This window comes from Macrosteles quadrilineatus, unplaced genomic scaffold, assembly GCF_028750875.1.
Source record: "Macrosteles quadrilineatus isolate MER2022 unplaced genomic scaffold, UCM_ALF_1.0 Scaffold_2__2_contigs__length_208266976, whole genome shotgun sequence".
NCBI classification, from domain to species: Eukaryota; Metazoa; Arthropoda; class Insecta; order Hemiptera; family Cicadellidae; genus Macrosteles; species Macrosteles quadrilineatus.
Window position 1 is genome coordinate 131,194,611 of NW_026542595.1, and position 19,756 is coordinate 131,214,366.

Consider the following 19,756-nt stretch of genomic DNA (forward strand, 5'->3'; position numbering starts at 1 on the left):
CCCACCATTTGTATGATCACCCTTGGTAAGTTTGGCTGAAATATGTTGCCCTTATTGCATGATGATTTGAAAGTTTGCATTAAAATCGATCTTAAGGAGCTTCGCTTCGCTCTGCTCAACAAAATATCGTTTTCTTTTAGGATTAAGTATTTGCGTTAAGATTAAGTTTTTAGGTTCCTTTGTGTGGGATTTCTTTTAAATTTTTGAAAACTTATTACCTAGGACAGGACCAAATTACCCTGATAGCTATAAATAATCTAGCTATTGATGTAGCTACCACTAGATAAATACTCGGTTGAGTCTCTGGATCTCTGATTAAAAGACCACGACGAGTTATCCCTCAGATATATAAGAGGAAAATTCAACGTAGATAGTAGGTTACATGAAATTTGGGAGAGGTCAAATGAAGGATCGTGTTTATATGAAACGTATCAGTTATCAATAGTCAATGCCCCTTCATTGAATATATACCCTATATATAGGGTATATATTCAATGGCCCCTTTCAATATCCAATGTACAATAAATAAGACAATAGACACTCCCGTTACTCACGTTTTTTCTACATTAATATTAAACATAGAGCATTCTGATTTTGGTGGCCAATGCACGTTTGTTATAATATATAAAATATAATTTGAGGTACAATTCTGTGAAAGGGATGGACATACGTTTTGATCTTAATCAATTTCTTACTCAGTATTGGATCGAGTTCCATCAACATATCACTTTGAATTTGACCAAATACTTGATATATTTGATCAATAAAATTTTCCAATATATAACAAAAGAAATGTCATATAACCAAATAAAATCTGGTTAAGTTTTGATAGATAAAAATTTTCATAAAGCATATTCTAACTACTACAAAACCCCAATTATGTTGACGATAACAACACATATTCACATTATAGTAAACTGTACTTTTGTACAATAATAGTATTGTATTGCACCAATACGGATTATTAAATTTTATAACACTGTACATTATAAAGTTGACTAGAGGTCGTCCAGTGGTCAAAAGCTAGACCAAAAATATGTAACGTACAAACTTCTCTATTTTCACCCTACACTGTAAATAAAACATGTGATTGGAATTTATTCCATTTGTTTTGATATTTTCTGTTTATATTTCGTTGTTATTTCTTCACCAGCATGGCAACCAGGCCTATGTTAAGTTTTGAAATCTAAATTCATTTGTTGTGCTTATTTTTGATCCTATTTTAATTTATAAAGGAATTCTGCACATCTACTGGAAAACACCTTTCTAACAGTATGCGTAAACTTTCTCTGCGATTCACATGAGCTGAGAAAAAAGGTTTTCAAGAAATATGCTTGCCTGGATAACAATAACAGTCGTAGAGACGCGGGGCCGTACCTCACAAGTTGCCTGGAGTCTCTAGACCGCCGAAGTCGTCAGACAGGTATTCCGCGGAGGAAGGGCAGTCTCCACTCTCCTCTCCAGTGCCAGTGCCAGTCTACAAGGAGTGCCCGTGTGTCGTGTGTGTTGTGCTATGTGTGTTGGATAGAACCTAACAGGTAAGCCGACCTCGCATTCCTTTCTGGGGCGATACGCTCAATACTCACCCTCCTTGACGACAACCCCGTCGATACAAAGGAGGGTGTTGGTCCCAGTGGTGGAGAACACCACGTCACCTACGTGTTTAAATGAACATTAGACTAGTCATTGTATTTTGGTCTCTAAAATATAAGTCTCGTCTTGAGTTGAGTCATTCTACCGATGACAGGCTTTAAAGTAAAGGGGCGGGAGTTTTAATTGGTTTGGTTAAAAAGTCCCGGTCAAAATATGGGTTATCTAATATTGCTATCTGTAGGTCAAATTTGTTTTTTATACAGTACATTTTACTTATAGGCTACTGTTGAGAAGTAGACATTCTCATGTCAAAACTAAAGCCATTCAATAAAGAAAAGCTTGTGAGACAAGCTGTGCAGCTAAAAATATTTTAGACTTTGCCTTTTCCAATATTAACCATGATAATATCCTGTATAAACTCCAATATCAACGCACTTACTCATCGACGTTGCAGTTTTAAGACAGCTTGGCTTTCAATTATCACAAAAGAAGTAGGTAGAATAATTCATCTACTGTAGAAGTAACTATAAATAGGGCAAGAAAAATCCTTGCCAAATTATTTCCATGAATAAATCTATAGTAAGTTCTTCTTCATGACCTTTTATGTAGACACAGTACCCAATTCTGGTTTATTAGTCAGATTCAGATCGTAAAATTCAACATAAACATTTGTCGGAGAGTATTAGTATACATCCTACTTGTTCTGATGTAGGTGTCTTATTCAATGTTCATCTAACAGAAAATTGTAACATCTTTGAAACTATCAATGCAAATGAATACAATAACGATTACAGAAGTTATTTGTGTTCCAAATTCTTCACATAACAGTACAACAATGAGATCACAAATCATCAGGCAACTTGTGAAGTTCCTTGACGTCTAGCCTTCACCTTTCCGACGCCTTTCGCCTCTCAGACTCAGGGTTGTTATTGTCTTTAGTTCCTCGAACTGAACAAAAACTGTACAACATTTACCTTTCAGGTAGTCTCCATTTAGAATTTACAAACATATCTTCTTTGTCAGGTAGACTATATTAGGTGTTCTATTTCAAAACGCTCGTGGTTTGTATTCTTATTGGTATAAGTCGATGAGGATAAAGTTGTTGTATTTCCTACCCATCTGTTCAAACTATCTTTCATTTATGGTCTTAAGACATGCCTTATTGCACCAGTAAAATAATAACACATTTGACAAGCACCAAAATAATTGTCAAAAGGTTTTATCACTCAATAATGTAATGGTGTGAAAACCACTTAGACATTTGCTTCGATCTCGTCACAAAAACCTTCAAGTTTTGGGTTTCAAAAGGCTCAAAACCGGTTGAAACTTGACTCTGATTGATGTCTTTGGAATACAGTCGGACAGGTGTATTTTTACTGTATCGAAACATTTCATCATTATTTTTGAGAATAAATTGGCATAAATCAACACCTGAAACTAGAGCAGCAAGACCTTATAATCATGATGTTAAACTAATATGAATTGGAATGCAGGATATGCCTTGTGAGCTTTGTTACTGACTATGATCAGCTGTTCCTTCAGCCAGGATATTTGAGTAAAAGCTCACTGATCAAGGACAGTCGGGTCCAGTTTAACTGTCAAGAGGATAATGATTTTTATGAAGATCTAATCGACAACCTTCATCTAACCTACATCTACTTAGCTACCCAAATGATAATCCATTTTTAGATTAAAATCTCAATTAATTTTCTGAATGAAATTACAAATATGCTAAACACTTTGACAACACCCGTATCGATTAAAAAAAGAACAGTGAAGACTAGAAAGATTTCCGAAGTGCGCCTTCAGTTTTACCGTGCGTTGTAGTCTCCTGATAATTGCGGTATAAAACAGGTAGGGTAGTAGTTGTTGTGGTATACGAATTAAAAGGATGGAATACAATTTACTTATTTATTACTTATTTAGTATTACAAATGCAAAATAGGCTAAACAACTAGGCATTCATTTGATATTTTTAACATTAACTGTAATTGTCAGATCGTTAATACTGTAGGCTGATTGATTTTCACCTAGCCAGCTAACATAACCTAGCCACTCCAGTGCCTCAAAAATGTAATACATTTTACATACTAATAAACACTAAAATAGCATTACAATATATTGCCTGAGTGTGCAAGTTGTTTTGTTTTAATTAACTTAGTTTGAACTTAATTTGTTTTTAACCATTTTTTTTTAGAAATTAAAAAAAAATTCACTTGGTAAATAGATTTCGAACCAACAAAACCTTTTACTGTCTTAGAGGAAATCATAGACTATAAGGGAAGTGCAGCTTGTCTAGTGAATAGTTTGAGGCTTCTGCTTTGGTCTCCCGGGCTCAAATCCTGCCAATAGTCAAATGATATTATAAGTGATTTCATGGTAGGCATTGGTGGTTTGGAGCCCACTCTTAAACTTTTAAACACATAGGCCTAACTAGATAACAAAACCACCAACTAGGCTTTGAGAAATTTCCTTATATTTGACAACTCTCTTTTCTAAGAATTTAATGTAACTTTGTGTTAAAGACTTAATCTTTACTAGAAAATGATTGAGATAATAACAACTATTCAAATGTTGTAAACCAAAAAATACGTAATAATATGTATCTTGGCAATACTCAAACCAACCGTTACTCAATTACTTACTTTAATTACTCAAACTAAACTCTGTTCAAGATTTCTTCTCTTTTGTCTGCCTTTGGAAGGTTAATCAAGTTCTTTTTTAATGTTTAACGAGGCTACAATCTTTTCTGTTTTGAGAAGCCCCAAGAGTGCCTCGAGTTGAAAGTCAGTATTCGGTTGTTCTGCAGAATCGGGTTTTGCACGTTCTGTGCCGGCTTTCACCTCGTCTGGCTGTGGCTCACGCCGTTATATCCCCCGTGCCATCGCTGTAAATGCTACATTGTTTCCGTCATTAGGTAGGATTACACTACAGTCCGATCCACATTTACTTTGCTTAAAATCCAGTACCGAAATAAATGTTGAGTAGGGAAATGTAAGCAAAATTTATCCGTTTACTAAGTAGATATGGCCTACATATTGTTTAGTTATGTCACCGTAAAAATTCTTGGAATGTATAGGAAACCTATCCATTAGGATACTTAGCGTAGAAATTTTCTTAAGACCATTGAAACTTTCCCAAAGACATAATTGATAACACAATATTCATAAGTATTATGTTATTGAGTTTTTTTAAGTTTTCGAGTGAAGGTAGACATTAATATATATTTTAATTACATTAGCTTGTAACCATTACTGCATACATAATAACTAGGTTTCTAGTGCGTCACAAATTTAATAACTGCCCTCACAAGAGAGATATGAGAAACAGAAAGTGTAGAACGATAGCGTGCGTCAGGGTGGATGAACTAATGAATGTTTTGCAAGTAGCCCATCTAACAAGCTCGGACTGGATATAGAAATAATGTATGAAACATGACGCTATTATACTTGAATACATAGGTGCATTCTTTACTTCCACTGGACAAACATAAGCAACATATCCATCTTAAATACAATCAGTTCGCTCCACGGCGAGGAGGGGATCCTTCTTTACAATTAGAAGTGTCTCGATCACGTCCAGAAAATATTGTTTGAAATTAACTCCAGATAAGTAGAAACCTTAAGGGATAAAAGATTAGTGTATCTTGAAGACTTAAAGAAGTTTTCGTTAAAATATTTTACCTGCCACGCACAACTAATATAAAACAAAATATACACTCAACCTTCTTTCATTTCAATCTAATAGCAACAAGCGTTTGATTGAGTCGTTGTCTCGTTCAAATGACCGAAAGACGATGAAATCACAAGACAATATTTTAAAAAATTTCTTCATAGAAAAACTCTTTAGAAGATGATACTTTGAAAGTTTAATAAATGAAAATTGAAATATACCCATTTTGAAACTCAATGGAGGTAAACTATCCTTACTAATCACTACAGATATGCTTAATGCTTTGGCAGGATTACTGAAAATTCGGAACCACATCTCATGTATGTTTTGCAAAAAGGTTAGGTCGTTTGACTGCTCTAAATGTACCAAATTGTTGTATTTACAGCAACAAGATAATAAACAGAGGTAAATAAGCCAGCCACACTCTACTCTGCCACTTCAGTAAGCTGTTTCTTCAACAAGATGACTATTTGGCCCCATTCCCGTGAAACTGGTACTGCAATTTACCGCTTGTCAAATGGAAATAACTGGTAGTGCTCCAGTGGATGTAAAAGAACGTAATCGCCGGTAGTACGAGTACTGGAGAGATGGGAAAATGACGGTCTCCAAGGACCGTGACATCGTCGACTGCTGACCTACAAACCGGGAAAATGACGCAACTCTGCGTGACATCTGCGGTTATCATAACAGCTGCATCTCTCCTGCACCAATCGCAGGGCTTGTAGGCAATTGGTTGTTTAACTTGTAGCATTGACTATTAGTTTTAATAGTGTAGGGAATTGTGCTTGTGCCAACATTATTTTTGACGAACCTTTGACTATGGCTTGAAGTAAATACGATTCCCATGTTGATAATGGTGTAATTGCCTGCTAGGTAAGTCGAAAATGACATTAAGCAACCACTTTCGGCTCCAAATTCTTGCAATTTTCAGGCACTTAGCTATAGATGGAACTGAAGGGAGCTCTGAATGAGACAATTACGAGTCATTGGCCACTATTTGTACTCTGAAATTAATTATATTGCACTAGTATATTTTGACCAAGGGATTGTGAGATTGTATATGCATAAAGATATGGCCCAATGAGCTGATTCCTTAAGCTGGTACCAACCTAACAAAATTACAGCGTCTCGATTTTATAGCAGAGTTATCTTGTCAGTGCTAATTCCAGTTGTATTTCGATCTAGTTCAGTGTCCTCAGGCTGGTCCAGAAGATTTTTGAGTAGTCTTCTGCGTAGACCGTACCTTTCAAATAGGGAAAAGTGCATCTGAAACACACATGTGACATAAAAAGTAGAAACATGACACGTAAACACTGAATATGCAGCTGATCGCGTCCTTGGTGGGAAGTTCGGTCTAGACTTGACATGATGACTTGAAATTAGTTTTCACTCATGGTCTTCGCATACTCTTCTTCCAGGATGTATGAATTCACTTGCTTTTACTTGTTATAATCCTTAAGCTTGAATTTAACAACATTTGAGATAGATGTTAGAACGATAGGCTAGGAAAGAAAAACTACAAGAAGAGGCAGTTGCATAAAAAACTAACTTCCTATGTGTGCTCGATTACTCCTTATATAAAACGCACACTATTCTATCATAGGTATGAAGAAATAGAAAGTTGCTGTCCGACGGCAATGTTGCAATGCAATACAGAGACGAGAATTAACACTTGGCTTTGTCTCATTCTCGCCTCGGTCATGGACAGGTGGACCTGGTGGAAGTGGATAATTGGGAGGTAGGGGAGGACAAGAGTTGAGAAGGAGTGGGGCAGAGGTGACCGTTATAGGAGTAATTTCAACACCAGACTCTAATTCAACATAGCGAGGAGGAGGAACATATATTAATCATGCTTATAAGGTAATTGGTACCAAATGTTGAAAAGCGAGATTCTGACATCCTATCTGGACACTATTTGCATTTTTTTAATGTTAGTACGTGGATTTTTTCCTACGCTAAGTGTTTTGACTACAACGTTTCGGGAGGTAAGGAAACTCCTAGCCCTTGCCTACCTGAAGTTATTGTTCTCCACATTGATTAAACTTTATAAATTACAAAACCTAAAAAGCAATATATGGAAACACAATCCCTGGAAAAACACAACACGCTCGTGGACACCATTGCTAGAACAAGCTAAACGAACCAAACTCAACCTTCTACAAGTATCAACTAACTATATTGTATATTTTGTCATTATTACAATGTATTTAATGAAAATATGTTGTGATTTAGAGCGTACACCTTAGTACGGCAATTGCATCACATTACGGTTATTCCGATGAAAATCTTAGCCACGATGATGTCCTTTTTAATAGAGTGGTCCCCATGATCATACACAGATGGAACCACGGTTTGATTATCCTGGATTACGAAGATCTATTTAAAACTTTAGTTCAAAGAATGAACTATATTCTCTCTTGTCCTTCGAAGTTCACTGCCGAAGTCTTCCTAGCAATGCCAATAGCGTGGCTCGAAGATGGGGAAAACGGATGGGGAAACGGATGGGGGACGGGAGGTTCTCTTTCTGACCTCTTGCTTGCATACCTATTGGACTCCATATAAAGGGTATTGCGAAATTAAAATGAGACGAAATCTTCAATTGCACCCCACTCCACAAGAGGTCAATTCAGGTAAATTCCCTTTTGATGGAAAACATACTAAAATTATTGGTCTAGACGTACAGAGTTTTAAGTCAGTGGTGATATGTATAGAATAACATCTAAAGAGACTCCAGTCAAGCAAAATACAGGGTTTTGCAAGATCTTCTACATTATGTCTAACCCAGTATCTATAATCAAAGTCATGAATGGAATTACATCTAGTGAGAATACAGTCAAGCAAAAGACAGGGTTGTGCAAGATCTTGTACAGGATGTCCAACCCAGTATCTATTATCAAAGTTATGTATGGATAACACATCTAGAGAGACTACAGCCAAGCAAAAGTCAGGGTTTTGCAAGATCTACAGGATGTAACCCAGCATCTATAGTCAAAGTTATGTATAGAATAACACCTAGAGAGACTACATCCAAGCAAAAGTCAGGGTTGTGCAAGATCTTCTACAGGATGTCTAACCCAGTATCTATAATCAAAGTTAGCCTATGTATGGATAACATCTAGAGAGACTACAGCCAAGCAAAAGTCAGGGTTGTGCAAGATCTTCTACAGGATAGAACCCAGCATCTATAACCAAAGTTAGCCTATGTATGGATAACATCTAGAGAGACCACAGCCAAGCAAAAGTCAGGGTTGTGCAACATCTACACCTAGAGGAACTTCGCTTGCTCGTCACGTAGTCGCATCAATTTCCGCAGGTCATTACGAAACATCACCTCTTGGTGAAGCCGCAAAACCTCATCTAGCGGACGTGTGGCTGCGATACCTGCGAGAAACTTTAACAACCTCAAACATCAAATACATTGAGACGTAATTAATAAATTTATTGACGTAATTTATTCTCCTCGATTTAGAAAAGAGTTTGTCAAAAGATTTCTAATTCTCTTTGACTACCGGATTACTCCAATCTAAGTCGTTAAATTGTCTTATATCCTTAAGTATCACAACAAACATATTCATCCAAACCACTTCTTATTTTAATTGCAGAGGTGAATTGCATTATTCGTTGTGCTTTAGAAAACACTTTTAGAGCCCTATTTAAATGTGCAATTTTCACACAGGTCTCCTTGTTTTATTTAAAAGAGCAAAAGTGTAAGCAATAAAGTGGTAAATCCATCAGATAACTTCTAAATGAGTTTTAAAGTTTATAGTAACGGTTTTCTAGTAACTGACCATTGTGGGAATGGGCCCAGCTAACGGTGGGAGTGCGGGAAGGTTGGCAACATTGGCTAGACGTAGCGGACATCACGTGTGAGCCTGACACGTCCCAACACGCGTTTACACGCACGAACACGCCTTGGACCAGAGCACGTGCGTGACATGGCTACCAACTACTGCGCGATAGTCAATAGACGCCCGTAATGTACGTGACTGATAATTTAACGTTCTTCCTGAATGAAGAATGTGGCATTTTATTCAAGGTGTTAATAACATAATTAATTACGGTGTTTATCGGTTAATAAAACTGTGAAAAAGCATCAAACCGTAAGGAGCCTTTGCTATAACCTAAAAGTTAGGTCTCAAACCTAGTAGATTAGTCAAAGTAGTCCAATACCCTATTAATATTGTGTATTCTTTTAATAGTTAATTACAGATCGTTGTATACTTTTAGCGAATTTCCCATATAGGGAATAAGCTATTACCGTAGTACTCATGGTAAGACCTGGACGCGGGACCGATTTTTTTTTTCGTTTTGAGGTCCCTAGAGGCCAAAAACACCATCCGTTCAAATTCATATATATATATATATTTATATATTTATATATATATATATATATGTGTCCGTCAGCACGATAACTCGAGCAAAAATGATCCGATTTCGATGAAATTTGGTACAAACGTGTAAACGTACGTTTATTCAAACGAGTTCGCGATCCAGCATGATCGGACCATGGGAACGGGGGTTTACGGGGGGTTTTATGGGGTAAAAATAGGTTTTTCCCATTTTTTACCCAAAAAACATAAAATTTAGCAATTTTTTTCCAAACCATTTTGTAGAGCTTAAAAAAACAAATAATTTAGTATATTGAAGCGTTATTATGCCCTAATGGTTACGGAGAAAATTCCAAAAAATTGTAAATTTAAAATTCCCATGTTATTCTTATGGAGAATAAGTAAACTGTTGTAGTTTGCTTGTTTGTGAACATATTTTGATCAAATTTGGAAAATGTTTTTATTTCTTACTAACTATTCACATTTTACAAAAAAAAAAAACAGTTTTACCCTCCCTGATGCAGCAAACCTAAGTACTTGTTAAACTAATTCTATTTAATTAAATCAAGAATAAATGTTATATTTTTAAGTAGACATTTCAGTGTAAATCCAATCAGTCAAATGGAAATTCGCTTAGTCTGCAGGTTTGCTGCGGCGGGGGTATTTTATTTTTAGGTTATAAAGTGAACTGGAGTTGTAATGTGTGTTCCACAAATCACTACTTCCATAAAGATCGTGATTCTCCTACTCACCAACCTACCTAGACCCATCAAACGCCTACGGTGGTTTGTACCAACCAGTTCCATAATCTTCAGACTGTACCTCTAAAGGCCAAAAGTGCTGTGTTTTATAAACATTCAGGGATTCAGGACTTCCAGACGTTTTTCCTAGCCACTTCCACTTCTTACATTTTGTCACGGTTTCAGTATCTTTCACTGCCATTGCCATTTTGATCGTATGTTGAACCAAAGGCTGATACTGAATAACGAAGCTGTTAGATAGTTAGCTGTGTTTTGTATTGTAAAATTTGCTTACAGTGGTCATAGAGATTCAGTTTTAGGTTACGTCATGAATCGCGAGAGAAAGTTCCTTCAGGCAGAATTACGAGAGGCCGCCGCACTGGGATAGTTCACAGACTGTATGGTATTAGGTCATCACCAATCAGTTGATTCGATTGATCAATCACAAAATACGCATAATCACTAACAAAATCTTGTAATAAATTGGTGATAGCGTTCTATAATTCTTTTGATAATTTATTTTCTTTTATCCTACGGTTTGATTTATTTATTTTCTCAGTACTTATTTGCTCTTTTTTGTGATTGTGATGCTTGGATAACGCATCAGTTCCAACAGTTCCAGTTCGGGACAGTTGATCTGGGTCAGGAATTAACAAGAACTTGTAAGGTGTTTTTAAATAGAAAATCTTACCTGCAATTAGTAAGTATGAGTCTTGAACAGGGATGAATCCGGTTATGTACATTACCATTGAATACCTATCAAACTTATCTGTAAGAATAAATAAGGCTTATAAAAATAGAATACAAGTAAAACATTGTCGTTACCGTACATGTTAAATGGAACTGTCCATGCTAAATGACCAAAGAAAGTTCAATAGATACCAGTAAGCTTCAGCTGGTTAACATCACCACTTAAATACTTTTTTTCATAAGTTTGCCTACAAAGGGTAAAAATTTTAAGTTTTTTTTTATCCTCTTCTGACCGATTCAGGTAAATTCAGGTAAAACAATGTTAAACATCTTGGCAAGCTATATTGTAATTTTAATTTCCCGCTACCACACTTCTTTGTACACATCTTCCTAAAATGTCTTTCAGGTAAATAACTATAGACTTGAAATAAAACAAAACATATTCATTTTTCTTTCGTACAGAGGAACCTTAACATATCTTGTTTTCATGTAGTCGATAGTTTTTAACTAATGAAATTACTTAAGTTTCCAAGACTTAGCCTCGATTTCACCCAACATCGCGTCGCGTGATCCTAAACTCAGAAGCGTTGTGTGCGAACAGCGACGGTATGTGAGAGCAGAGAGGTCGGGAGAGACGTTTTCTGTTCTGTGTTTGTTTTGTTGGCTAGTCTATTAGCTCTCCATTCATGGGTGTCTTCGACCTACAGAACGCGCTCCGGGCACTAAAAGGCAACGACCGAGCGAACCAAGCCTTGGACGAACGAGGCTAAACCGATTATCACCTTCATTCTAATTGCAATCAATGTTATTTTTATTAGGTTGAAAATGGAACTTGTAGTTAATTGTTGTTGTTGTTGTTAACTATTGGGAGGCCCAGATGTGTGGGGGTTTGTTGGTTTGTTGGGTTTGTTTGTTTGAGTTTTTTGCCGAAGCAATCTATAGAATATAGTTTTCGTAAGAGTATTGGCCCACCAAGACGTTTTAAAACATTTTTGATTTTGTGATGAATTGATGGATTATCTTTGGATCACTGAAATATTCGAAATTAGTTAATATTACCTGATCGGGTATTCTAGGTTAAAAATTATACGTCAATAATTTCAGATTTTCAATTTATATGACTCATCTTCCGGCGCAGCACGTGACAGTATGGCCACTGGCCACGTTTTATTAGTCTAATGTGAGTCATGTGTGTTTTATGTGTACAGTATAAAAGATTTTCAAGTAGGCTACATAAGTTAAAGTCATGAATGATACACATTATTTTTGCCTGAACTGAACGGCACTCTTAATGACAGTTCCTCGAAGAGTTAGTTTCTAAAACGGTGAGGTCACCGGGAATGTTGAATGACTGGTTGGTGACTTGGTGATGATTGTATGCTAATATCATCACATCATGGTTAGATGAGGTTGTTGTCCCGCCCGGGACCCACCCATCTCGCAATATAAACTGTTGACAAATCTCAACATGAACTAAACCAAATTAGACAACAGTTGACCAAACCTTGACCTGTAGAACCGTAATTCCCAGTGGGCCATGACCAAGGTAGCACGGGTCACTGCCACATTACACCATTACTGTAGGACTAACAAGGATAAAATACTGGATCCCCTACACTTTTACATACCGGTATACTAGACAACGTCCAGTGGTCGAAAACTCGACCAAAAATATTTAATGTACAGACTTCTTTATTTTAACCCGCTGTAAATAAAACATGTGATTAGAATTTCTTCTTCTTGTTTCTTGTTTTGATTTTACTTTTCGTTTTTATTTCGTCACCTTTTAAGCATGGCAACCTATAAGTCCCGTGTATTTTTTTAAATTTTAAATAAATTTGTTGTGCTTATTTTTTAGCCTATTTTAATTTATAAAGGGATTATGCACATATACAGGAAAATATCTTTCTAACAGTATGCGTAGATTTTCTCTGCGAAGCACACGAGCTGAGAAAAAGGTTTTCAAGAAACATGCTTGTGTATTAATATATAGATTCCACAGTACTTATAAAATTCTACTTTACTTTGTTCTACTTTTGTACAGTAAATCATGTTCCTTTCTACCATAACTGTGCTCAAATTACTATAGTAATTATCCTTTTTATTCAACCTTTGTTGGTCCTTTGCTTCGACAAAATATGAGCCGGATTATTGTAGCTCGGTAAGTGGCTCATTAAAAGATGTGTTATTTGGATGAAAAATTGAAAATACAACAACTGGTCCACATAGATGTTTATTTCAGTATCCAAAAGTTAATGTCAAAACTGGAGCCAGCTGTTCTTGATCGTTGGGCTTTTAATAAATTGTCTTGGCTCGAAAACCAGCTGATCTTAGACAGTAACAAATCTGTAGTATTCATGAAACACTTTTCATTCACTCACACTATATGAGTGGGGAAAAACTTATGTTTAATTGTTGTGGTGGTATCGTAGAAATCTGATATTTCCTCACTAACCACATGCTTGTTTCAGCATGTGGAGGGTGGTGGCGTGGTGTCTCCTGGTGTTAGCTGCCCCCGCAGTTGGTCAACTCAACAGGCCCCCACAGTTCCTGCCTGGCGGAGACATGGCTAGGTTTGCTCTACCAGAAGACACACCAGTCGGAGCACCTGTTTACAGGCTACAGGTGATTTGAATATAAAAGATTATAACCAACTTGTATCGTCAATTGAGTATTTTTACCCAAGTTGTAGACCTTCGCGATTCTCGAGCTATGAACGATTCTGGAGTAAAATAAATACAATGGACTGAGGAAAATTTTAGTATTTACTGACAAGCTTTAGAGGACAAGCCTCTGGTGGGGTAAGAACGTTGTTGTTCCTTGGTCAATCTACCACTCTGCTTTCTTATAGGTGTTTCACAACAATTAAACATTTCTAGGTTTTTAGTTTTCCCAAGAGATAGATTCTCAAACCTTTTATTATAACTTTAATATCCTCAAAACATGAATTAATGTACTGCACATCTGGGAAGAACTTTATATCTAAACAAAATGTAAATACTAAATAAACAAATCAAGTTTGATTATTCTAGAGCCAACCAAAATTTGTTTCCTCCAATTTTGGGGACCAATAGTATTAGACATTCATTTTGCAGAGAGAAACCTCTCCCTACTGACTAACTTACGGGATTAATACATAGAATTCCTAGAAAAAGCAATGTGGGAAAGCAGTTTCCGCATCCCCCCTCCCATTTAATAAGCCACTGGCAATAGAGCAAAGCAATTATTTTGATTATCTCAAGTCTCCAATCTGACCTGATGATGAGTTGATAGAACTGATTTAAATTTATAGCTACAATGTAAAATCATTGGTAAGGCATTGTTATTTGAACTGTACCGGTATTTATTATATGAACACTAATCTATTGCTAGTTGGCGAGTAAACTGGTCTGGTAGAGTGCAGGACTTCGTTCCCCAAAACCCTGGGTTTGAATCCCACCAACAACTAATGGATTTTATCCAAAATGTGACAATGCCATCACTTTCTAGGTCTAGCCTGAACGTGAAAATGGTTACGGGAGCAAGCGTACTGGGATGTGAAGCTGGGACATGAAAAAATGGAACATAATAGTGAATTACTCATTTTTACATGTTTCCTTCCGCAGGGTATGGACCCCGAGGGTGCCGGGGTACACTACAGCATCAGTGGTGAACATCTCACAGTGGACCGTCAGTCTGGGGTAGTCACTCTACTGAGACCCCTAGATAGAGAGACTGTGGATTTACTAGAGGTCATCATCAGCATCACAGGTGAATTATGATTATTCCGAGAAACAGTTTCTGTTCTAGTCTAAGTTTTTTTATATACAACCTACTTTCCATTAAAAAATGATAGTACCAACTGAAATATTTTTTTAACTATTTGGTGTTTCTATATCACAGTAAATAAATGTTAAATCTTGTTAATTTAATAAGGGATAAAAATAAATTATTTATGGAAATGTTTTGGTAAAAATCAAACCAGACAAATTGAAAGTCAATTAAGTCTGCAGGATTGATGCCTCGGGGGTGTTGGGGTATTATCAAGAATATTATATTCCTTCTTTTCCTAGTAAAGAACGAGTGTTCTTACAACAGATTTTTTTAGTTTTTCTTACAAATTAGTTATTTTTCATGAACTTTGCATTTGAAATTATCTTTAGGATTTCTCAAAAGTAATCTAAATTCATTTGTCCTTTTTAGATGAGTCAGTCGGAGGTGTTGAGCCGAACACTGTCTCCTTGCGGAGAGTGATTCCAGTGTTGGATGTGAACGACAATTCTCCTCAGTTTATCGGCCGGCCGTACGCCTTCGCTGTACCTGAGTCTACCAAGGTTTGTTTTCTTGTGTACCGGATAATTAAAAAAGTAACCTTCATACTTAAACAAAAAAAAATGTTATAGTTCGGCCGCTTAGAAAACGACCTGCGCGCTAATGCTAAACCAATGTTGGAGGAGGTCGCTTTCTAAGTGGCCGAACTATAATGTCTATTTTCCACCCTTTGAGCACAAGTAATTCATTGATTTAATAGATCATCTTATCTCATAATCTAACAAATTGATAAACTTCTCAGATAGTTGTATTGTTTAATTTTACCCATAACTGGTTGAGAATTTTTCAACTTTTTCAGGTCGGAATGGTGCTATACTCCAACATAACTGTGGTGGATAAAGACATCGGTGTAAACTCTGAACTGACCATCTCCTGTGTCCAATCTGATGCTTGTAGTGCCTTCAGCGTCCACACTGATAAGGTAAATCCATCAAATCAGAAGGTTGCCTTCAGGGAATGCTAAAAACCGAACTCAGCATGTTATTTAGCATGATTTATAAGCAAGGGGCTGTGATCAAAAATCCTCTTAAAGTTAGTTTATGATAAAAGAAAATTTACACCTTGATCCATGCTCAGTATAAATTAATTTTGGTTTCATGAGTATATAATTTTGGTGTGCTGATATAAGGAAAACAAAAACAGTTGTTTTGATTACTAGAAGTGTCCTCTTTATGAAAAAGAAAATTTACATATTTCACATCTTCATATTTGTTTAAAACTTTATAACAAGAAGCTGCGTACACAAATAGATACAACACATATCCTCAGATCGGCATTGGCATTGGCATAAGTGGCGGATCCAGAGGGGGGACGAAGGGGGTGACCGCCCCCCCCCCCCTTGGGCATACATATTTGTACTTTTTTCTACAGCATGTAATACAGTAGTGAATACACATTGCGTAAAAATAATCTGTCACACTAACTTTGGGCAAAGAAACGGTTTAAAACTGCCATTTTGGAGACTTAGTCCACACAAATTTTTTGGGGGGTACCCCCAAACGACCCGGTTCGCCCTCCCCCCCCCCCATTTTGGCGGTTCTAGATCCGCCACTGATTGGCATCATGTTACACACTGCAAATATATTCATTCTTCAAATGCATTCTTTTATGGATCAAGATTTGATTATGAACCATCCTATTTATTCGACCACAATCAGGACAGTTTGTTATCAAATCAAAATAACCTGAATCCACATTTAACATACTCTACCTAGTTATTTTAAACTTAGTTCAGCTGTTTCTTACGCTACGTCACACATTGTCTCACAGATTGCAGAAGGAGAATACATGGGGACTGTGACTCTGTCTCGTAAGCTGGACTATGAGATGTGGTCGAGCTACCGTCTTGTGCTACAAGCCTCTGACTCCAGCTCTCGTCCACTCACTGCCACGGCCAACGTTGTCATAGATGTCATCGACGTCCAGGACCAAGCACCGGTGTTTGTGGGTGCTCCGTACTCCGCTACTGTCCAGGAAAATACTCCCCCTGTGAGTACAACGAAATCTGTATTTTTCAAGGTTTTTGTCTATAGGCCATCTTTTCTTCTTTGGCTCTCTTTTTTCATTGTTTGTACACGCCACTATAAGTCTTGTGTTTTTGACACTTTTAATACTTGAAAACAGTCCAAAACTGATTTTAATACTAAAATCTCTAATCTACCTTAACAATCTATACCTTGATAATCTTTTTACTTCCTATTTTTTGACTTACTGAATGGCCAAAGTTTCTGAATATTTTTATTAAAATGAAATATAACCTTAACTGCCTCAAAACAAAGATGTTTTATTCTGTAAGGCGGTCTATAAAATAGTGAATTTCCGTAAGATTATGAGTAAAATAGGTAAGACAATGGTATAGCTGCAGTCATAAGTTGGATTGCTTGCCCTTGAATACAAAGATTGCTAGGTTAACATCCAAAAACATTGATTCTGAAATTAGGAGCCATTTTTCAGAATTATTAATCAATAATAGGTTCATAAACAACATGAGGTTGAATTAGATATAATCAAGTCATTTTCATCTCTAGAATCAAAGAAGTTGATATGTCATTAAAATATTAAATGTTCTTCTTATTTCTGTACCAACCACAATATTCATCTATCCTGATACTGCAGGGCCACAGTGTAGTGAAGGTGCAAGCCCAAGACGGAGACTCAGGAGAACCGAGGCCGGTGACATTGAGCATCGAGGGAGACGACCTCGGTTACTTCCAGCTGGACATGGGCAGCCGAGGTCAGGCTACCGTGGTCACCAGTGACACCCCCATAGACAGGGAACATCCCCTGGTGCTGCAGAGTGGGGGTGTCTACACATTCAATATCAAGGTATATGTTTATTTTGTATTTCATGAAATGCATCATTTTTTGGAAAAATCATGTTTGTGAGGAAATTTAAAAGAATAGACTGAGATTTTGACAACAATTGTTAATTGTTGGTTCTATGTTGGCAATATTTTAATATAACTTAACATTTAATTTATTAACTTTTGCATGCTAATTTTAGTTATTCAATCATCCTTTCATTTAGGCAGAAAATGACTCAGTTTATTTTATTATTTACATGAATAAAGAATGTTTTACTGATTAGCAAACAAGTAGGGTTAAGGAGGAATGTCCTTGAATGTTGTCTCTTTTGACTACACGCTTTTGAAATCATACACATTATTTCCTATAAATCAATTTGTCAATGTATCCAATAGATTATCAATACCAAAGCTGGCAGTGATGTTTCTCTTTTCCAGGCTACAGAACTGATCAACAATGAGTTGCCCGGAGACTTCAGCTATGAGAGTGTCACAGTCGTCATCACTGACGTAGACGATCAGGACCCACAGTTCAACCAACTCATCTTCAACATCAATGTCTCCGAGGACGTCGGTAGGTGAACAAGTAACTTTTTTCTCATAGGAAAGTTCAGAAAAGTTTTTTTATGGAAATAAGTGGTTTTTCCTTTTTAATGGATATTCCAGATTAAATGTAGATATTTTAATGAATAGCTATGGATATTGTCAGCCAAGTGGATATACAGTAGTGTCAATCTTCAAATTTGGGAATTTTATCCCAACCAGAATTCATTCTGGACCCAAATGCTATTTGTCTTTGGGCTGTCAATTGATGATGATGTCTAACATAAAAGGTCATTAGATAGCAAAAGATCAAGGTTTGGACCATTCCTTTCCAAAAGCTTTAAAATGCAAAATTATTATCATTCTCATTATCAATTGAGATGGGGACACCACTTTTGGTGCTTATTTTAACCCAAAGATGAGTGAAGGATGAGTGTAGAATGGTGTGCCTTGTATAGCTTTGTTACCGGTACTGACTAAGATCAGATGTTTCATTAGCCAGGATCATTTATTTAAAGCCCAATAATCAGGGACAGCTGGGTCCAGTTTCAAACTATCATAACTATCATAACATATTGTATACTGTCTTTTCTCATCCGGCAACCTTTTAACTGTTAGGTGAGCACTATAACCACTCAGCTACCCTGCCAGTTACGATTTTTTTATTAGAAAGATATTTAGTTTTTTAATCAAATGATTTAACAAATAGTTTGTGTGGAACTGTGTGTTGTAGACACACCAGTCAGTTTGCAGGAACAGTCTACGTCAGTATGCAAAAGTCAATTCTAATCCTTCCACACCTCAGGTATTGGAACTCCACTGCCCGGGCTGAACATGGTAGTGACCGATGGAGACGTTGGTGACAACGCAGACTACTCGCTCTCTCTGCGTTCAACAGACAGTCGAGTGACACGGTGGCTGCGGGTAGAGCCAGAGACTTCGAGAGGTCGTACACCCGTAGTGGTACGAGTGCAAGACAACAATGGACTTGACTTTGACAGAGGCGTTACGGAAGCTTCCTTCACGGTTGTGGCTCACAAGAAGACTCCTGAGGTAGGTTTAGGGATAAAAAATTTAGTGATAACTAAAAGTTGGAATAATCAGAGTCTTAGGCTTAAACTATAAAGATAAAATTTGTTCTTTGCAAGGGTTAATAAGTGGTTTTGTCAGGGCCGGATTTCCCAATAGGCCCGGTAGGCCCGGGCCTATGGGCGCAAGCTCCCAGAGGGCGCACGGCTGAGAGGAAATAGTAGTTTACGCAACGATTGCGTTAAGTGAGTCTTTACGACACGAGTAGAAAATTTAAGGCACGAGCCTAGGCGAGTGCCTTAAAAACTTCTACGAGTGTCGTAAAGACTATTAACGCGAGTTGCGTACACTACTTTACCTACGACCGTTTTTTAATTACTATCAATATGGATTTAATTACTAACAATCACTAATGATAACTTTTTAGAGAGGTTATGTTTTCGTGTATTGTCATTGCCACTGAAAGGTATGCAACGACTTGTTGTATAATCAGCTGATTTCCTGTAATTACGTGTTTGTTAAACTTCGTTAAATATTACATTGCTAG

The 19,756-nt window shown here is 36.8% G+C and overlaps 1 protein-coding gene across 1 annotated transcript in view; it reads left to right on the plus strand.

The window, feature by feature from the left end:
• The first annotated feature begins 1,464 nt into the window (after positions 1 to 1,464).
• LOC128985417 (protein dachsous) overlaps positions 1,465 to 19,756 on the plus strand; it is a 34,811-nt gene continuing 16,519 nt past the window's right edge. The window contains exons 1-9 of the mRNA XM_054404895.1: positions 1,465 to 1,538; positions 13,495 to 13,648; positions 14,629 to 14,773; positions 15,206 to 15,336; positions 15,633 to 15,755; positions 16,604 to 16,822; positions 17,450 to 17,659; positions 18,076 to 18,211; positions 18,986 to 19,233. Of these exons, the coding sequence (XP_054260870.1) occupies positions 13,496 to 13,648; positions 14,629 to 14,773; positions 15,206 to 15,336; positions 15,633 to 15,755; positions 16,604 to 16,822; positions 17,450 to 17,659; positions 18,076 to 18,211; positions 18,986 to 19,233 (1,365 nt within the window). The 5' untranslated portion in view covers positions 1,465 to 1,538; position 13,495. The remainder of the gene's footprint in view (positions 1,539 to 13,494; positions 13,649 to 14,628; positions 14,774 to 15,205; positions 15,337 to 15,632; positions 15,756 to 16,603; positions 16,823 to 17,449; positions 17,660 to 18,075; positions 18,212 to 18,985; positions 19,234 to 19,756) is intronic.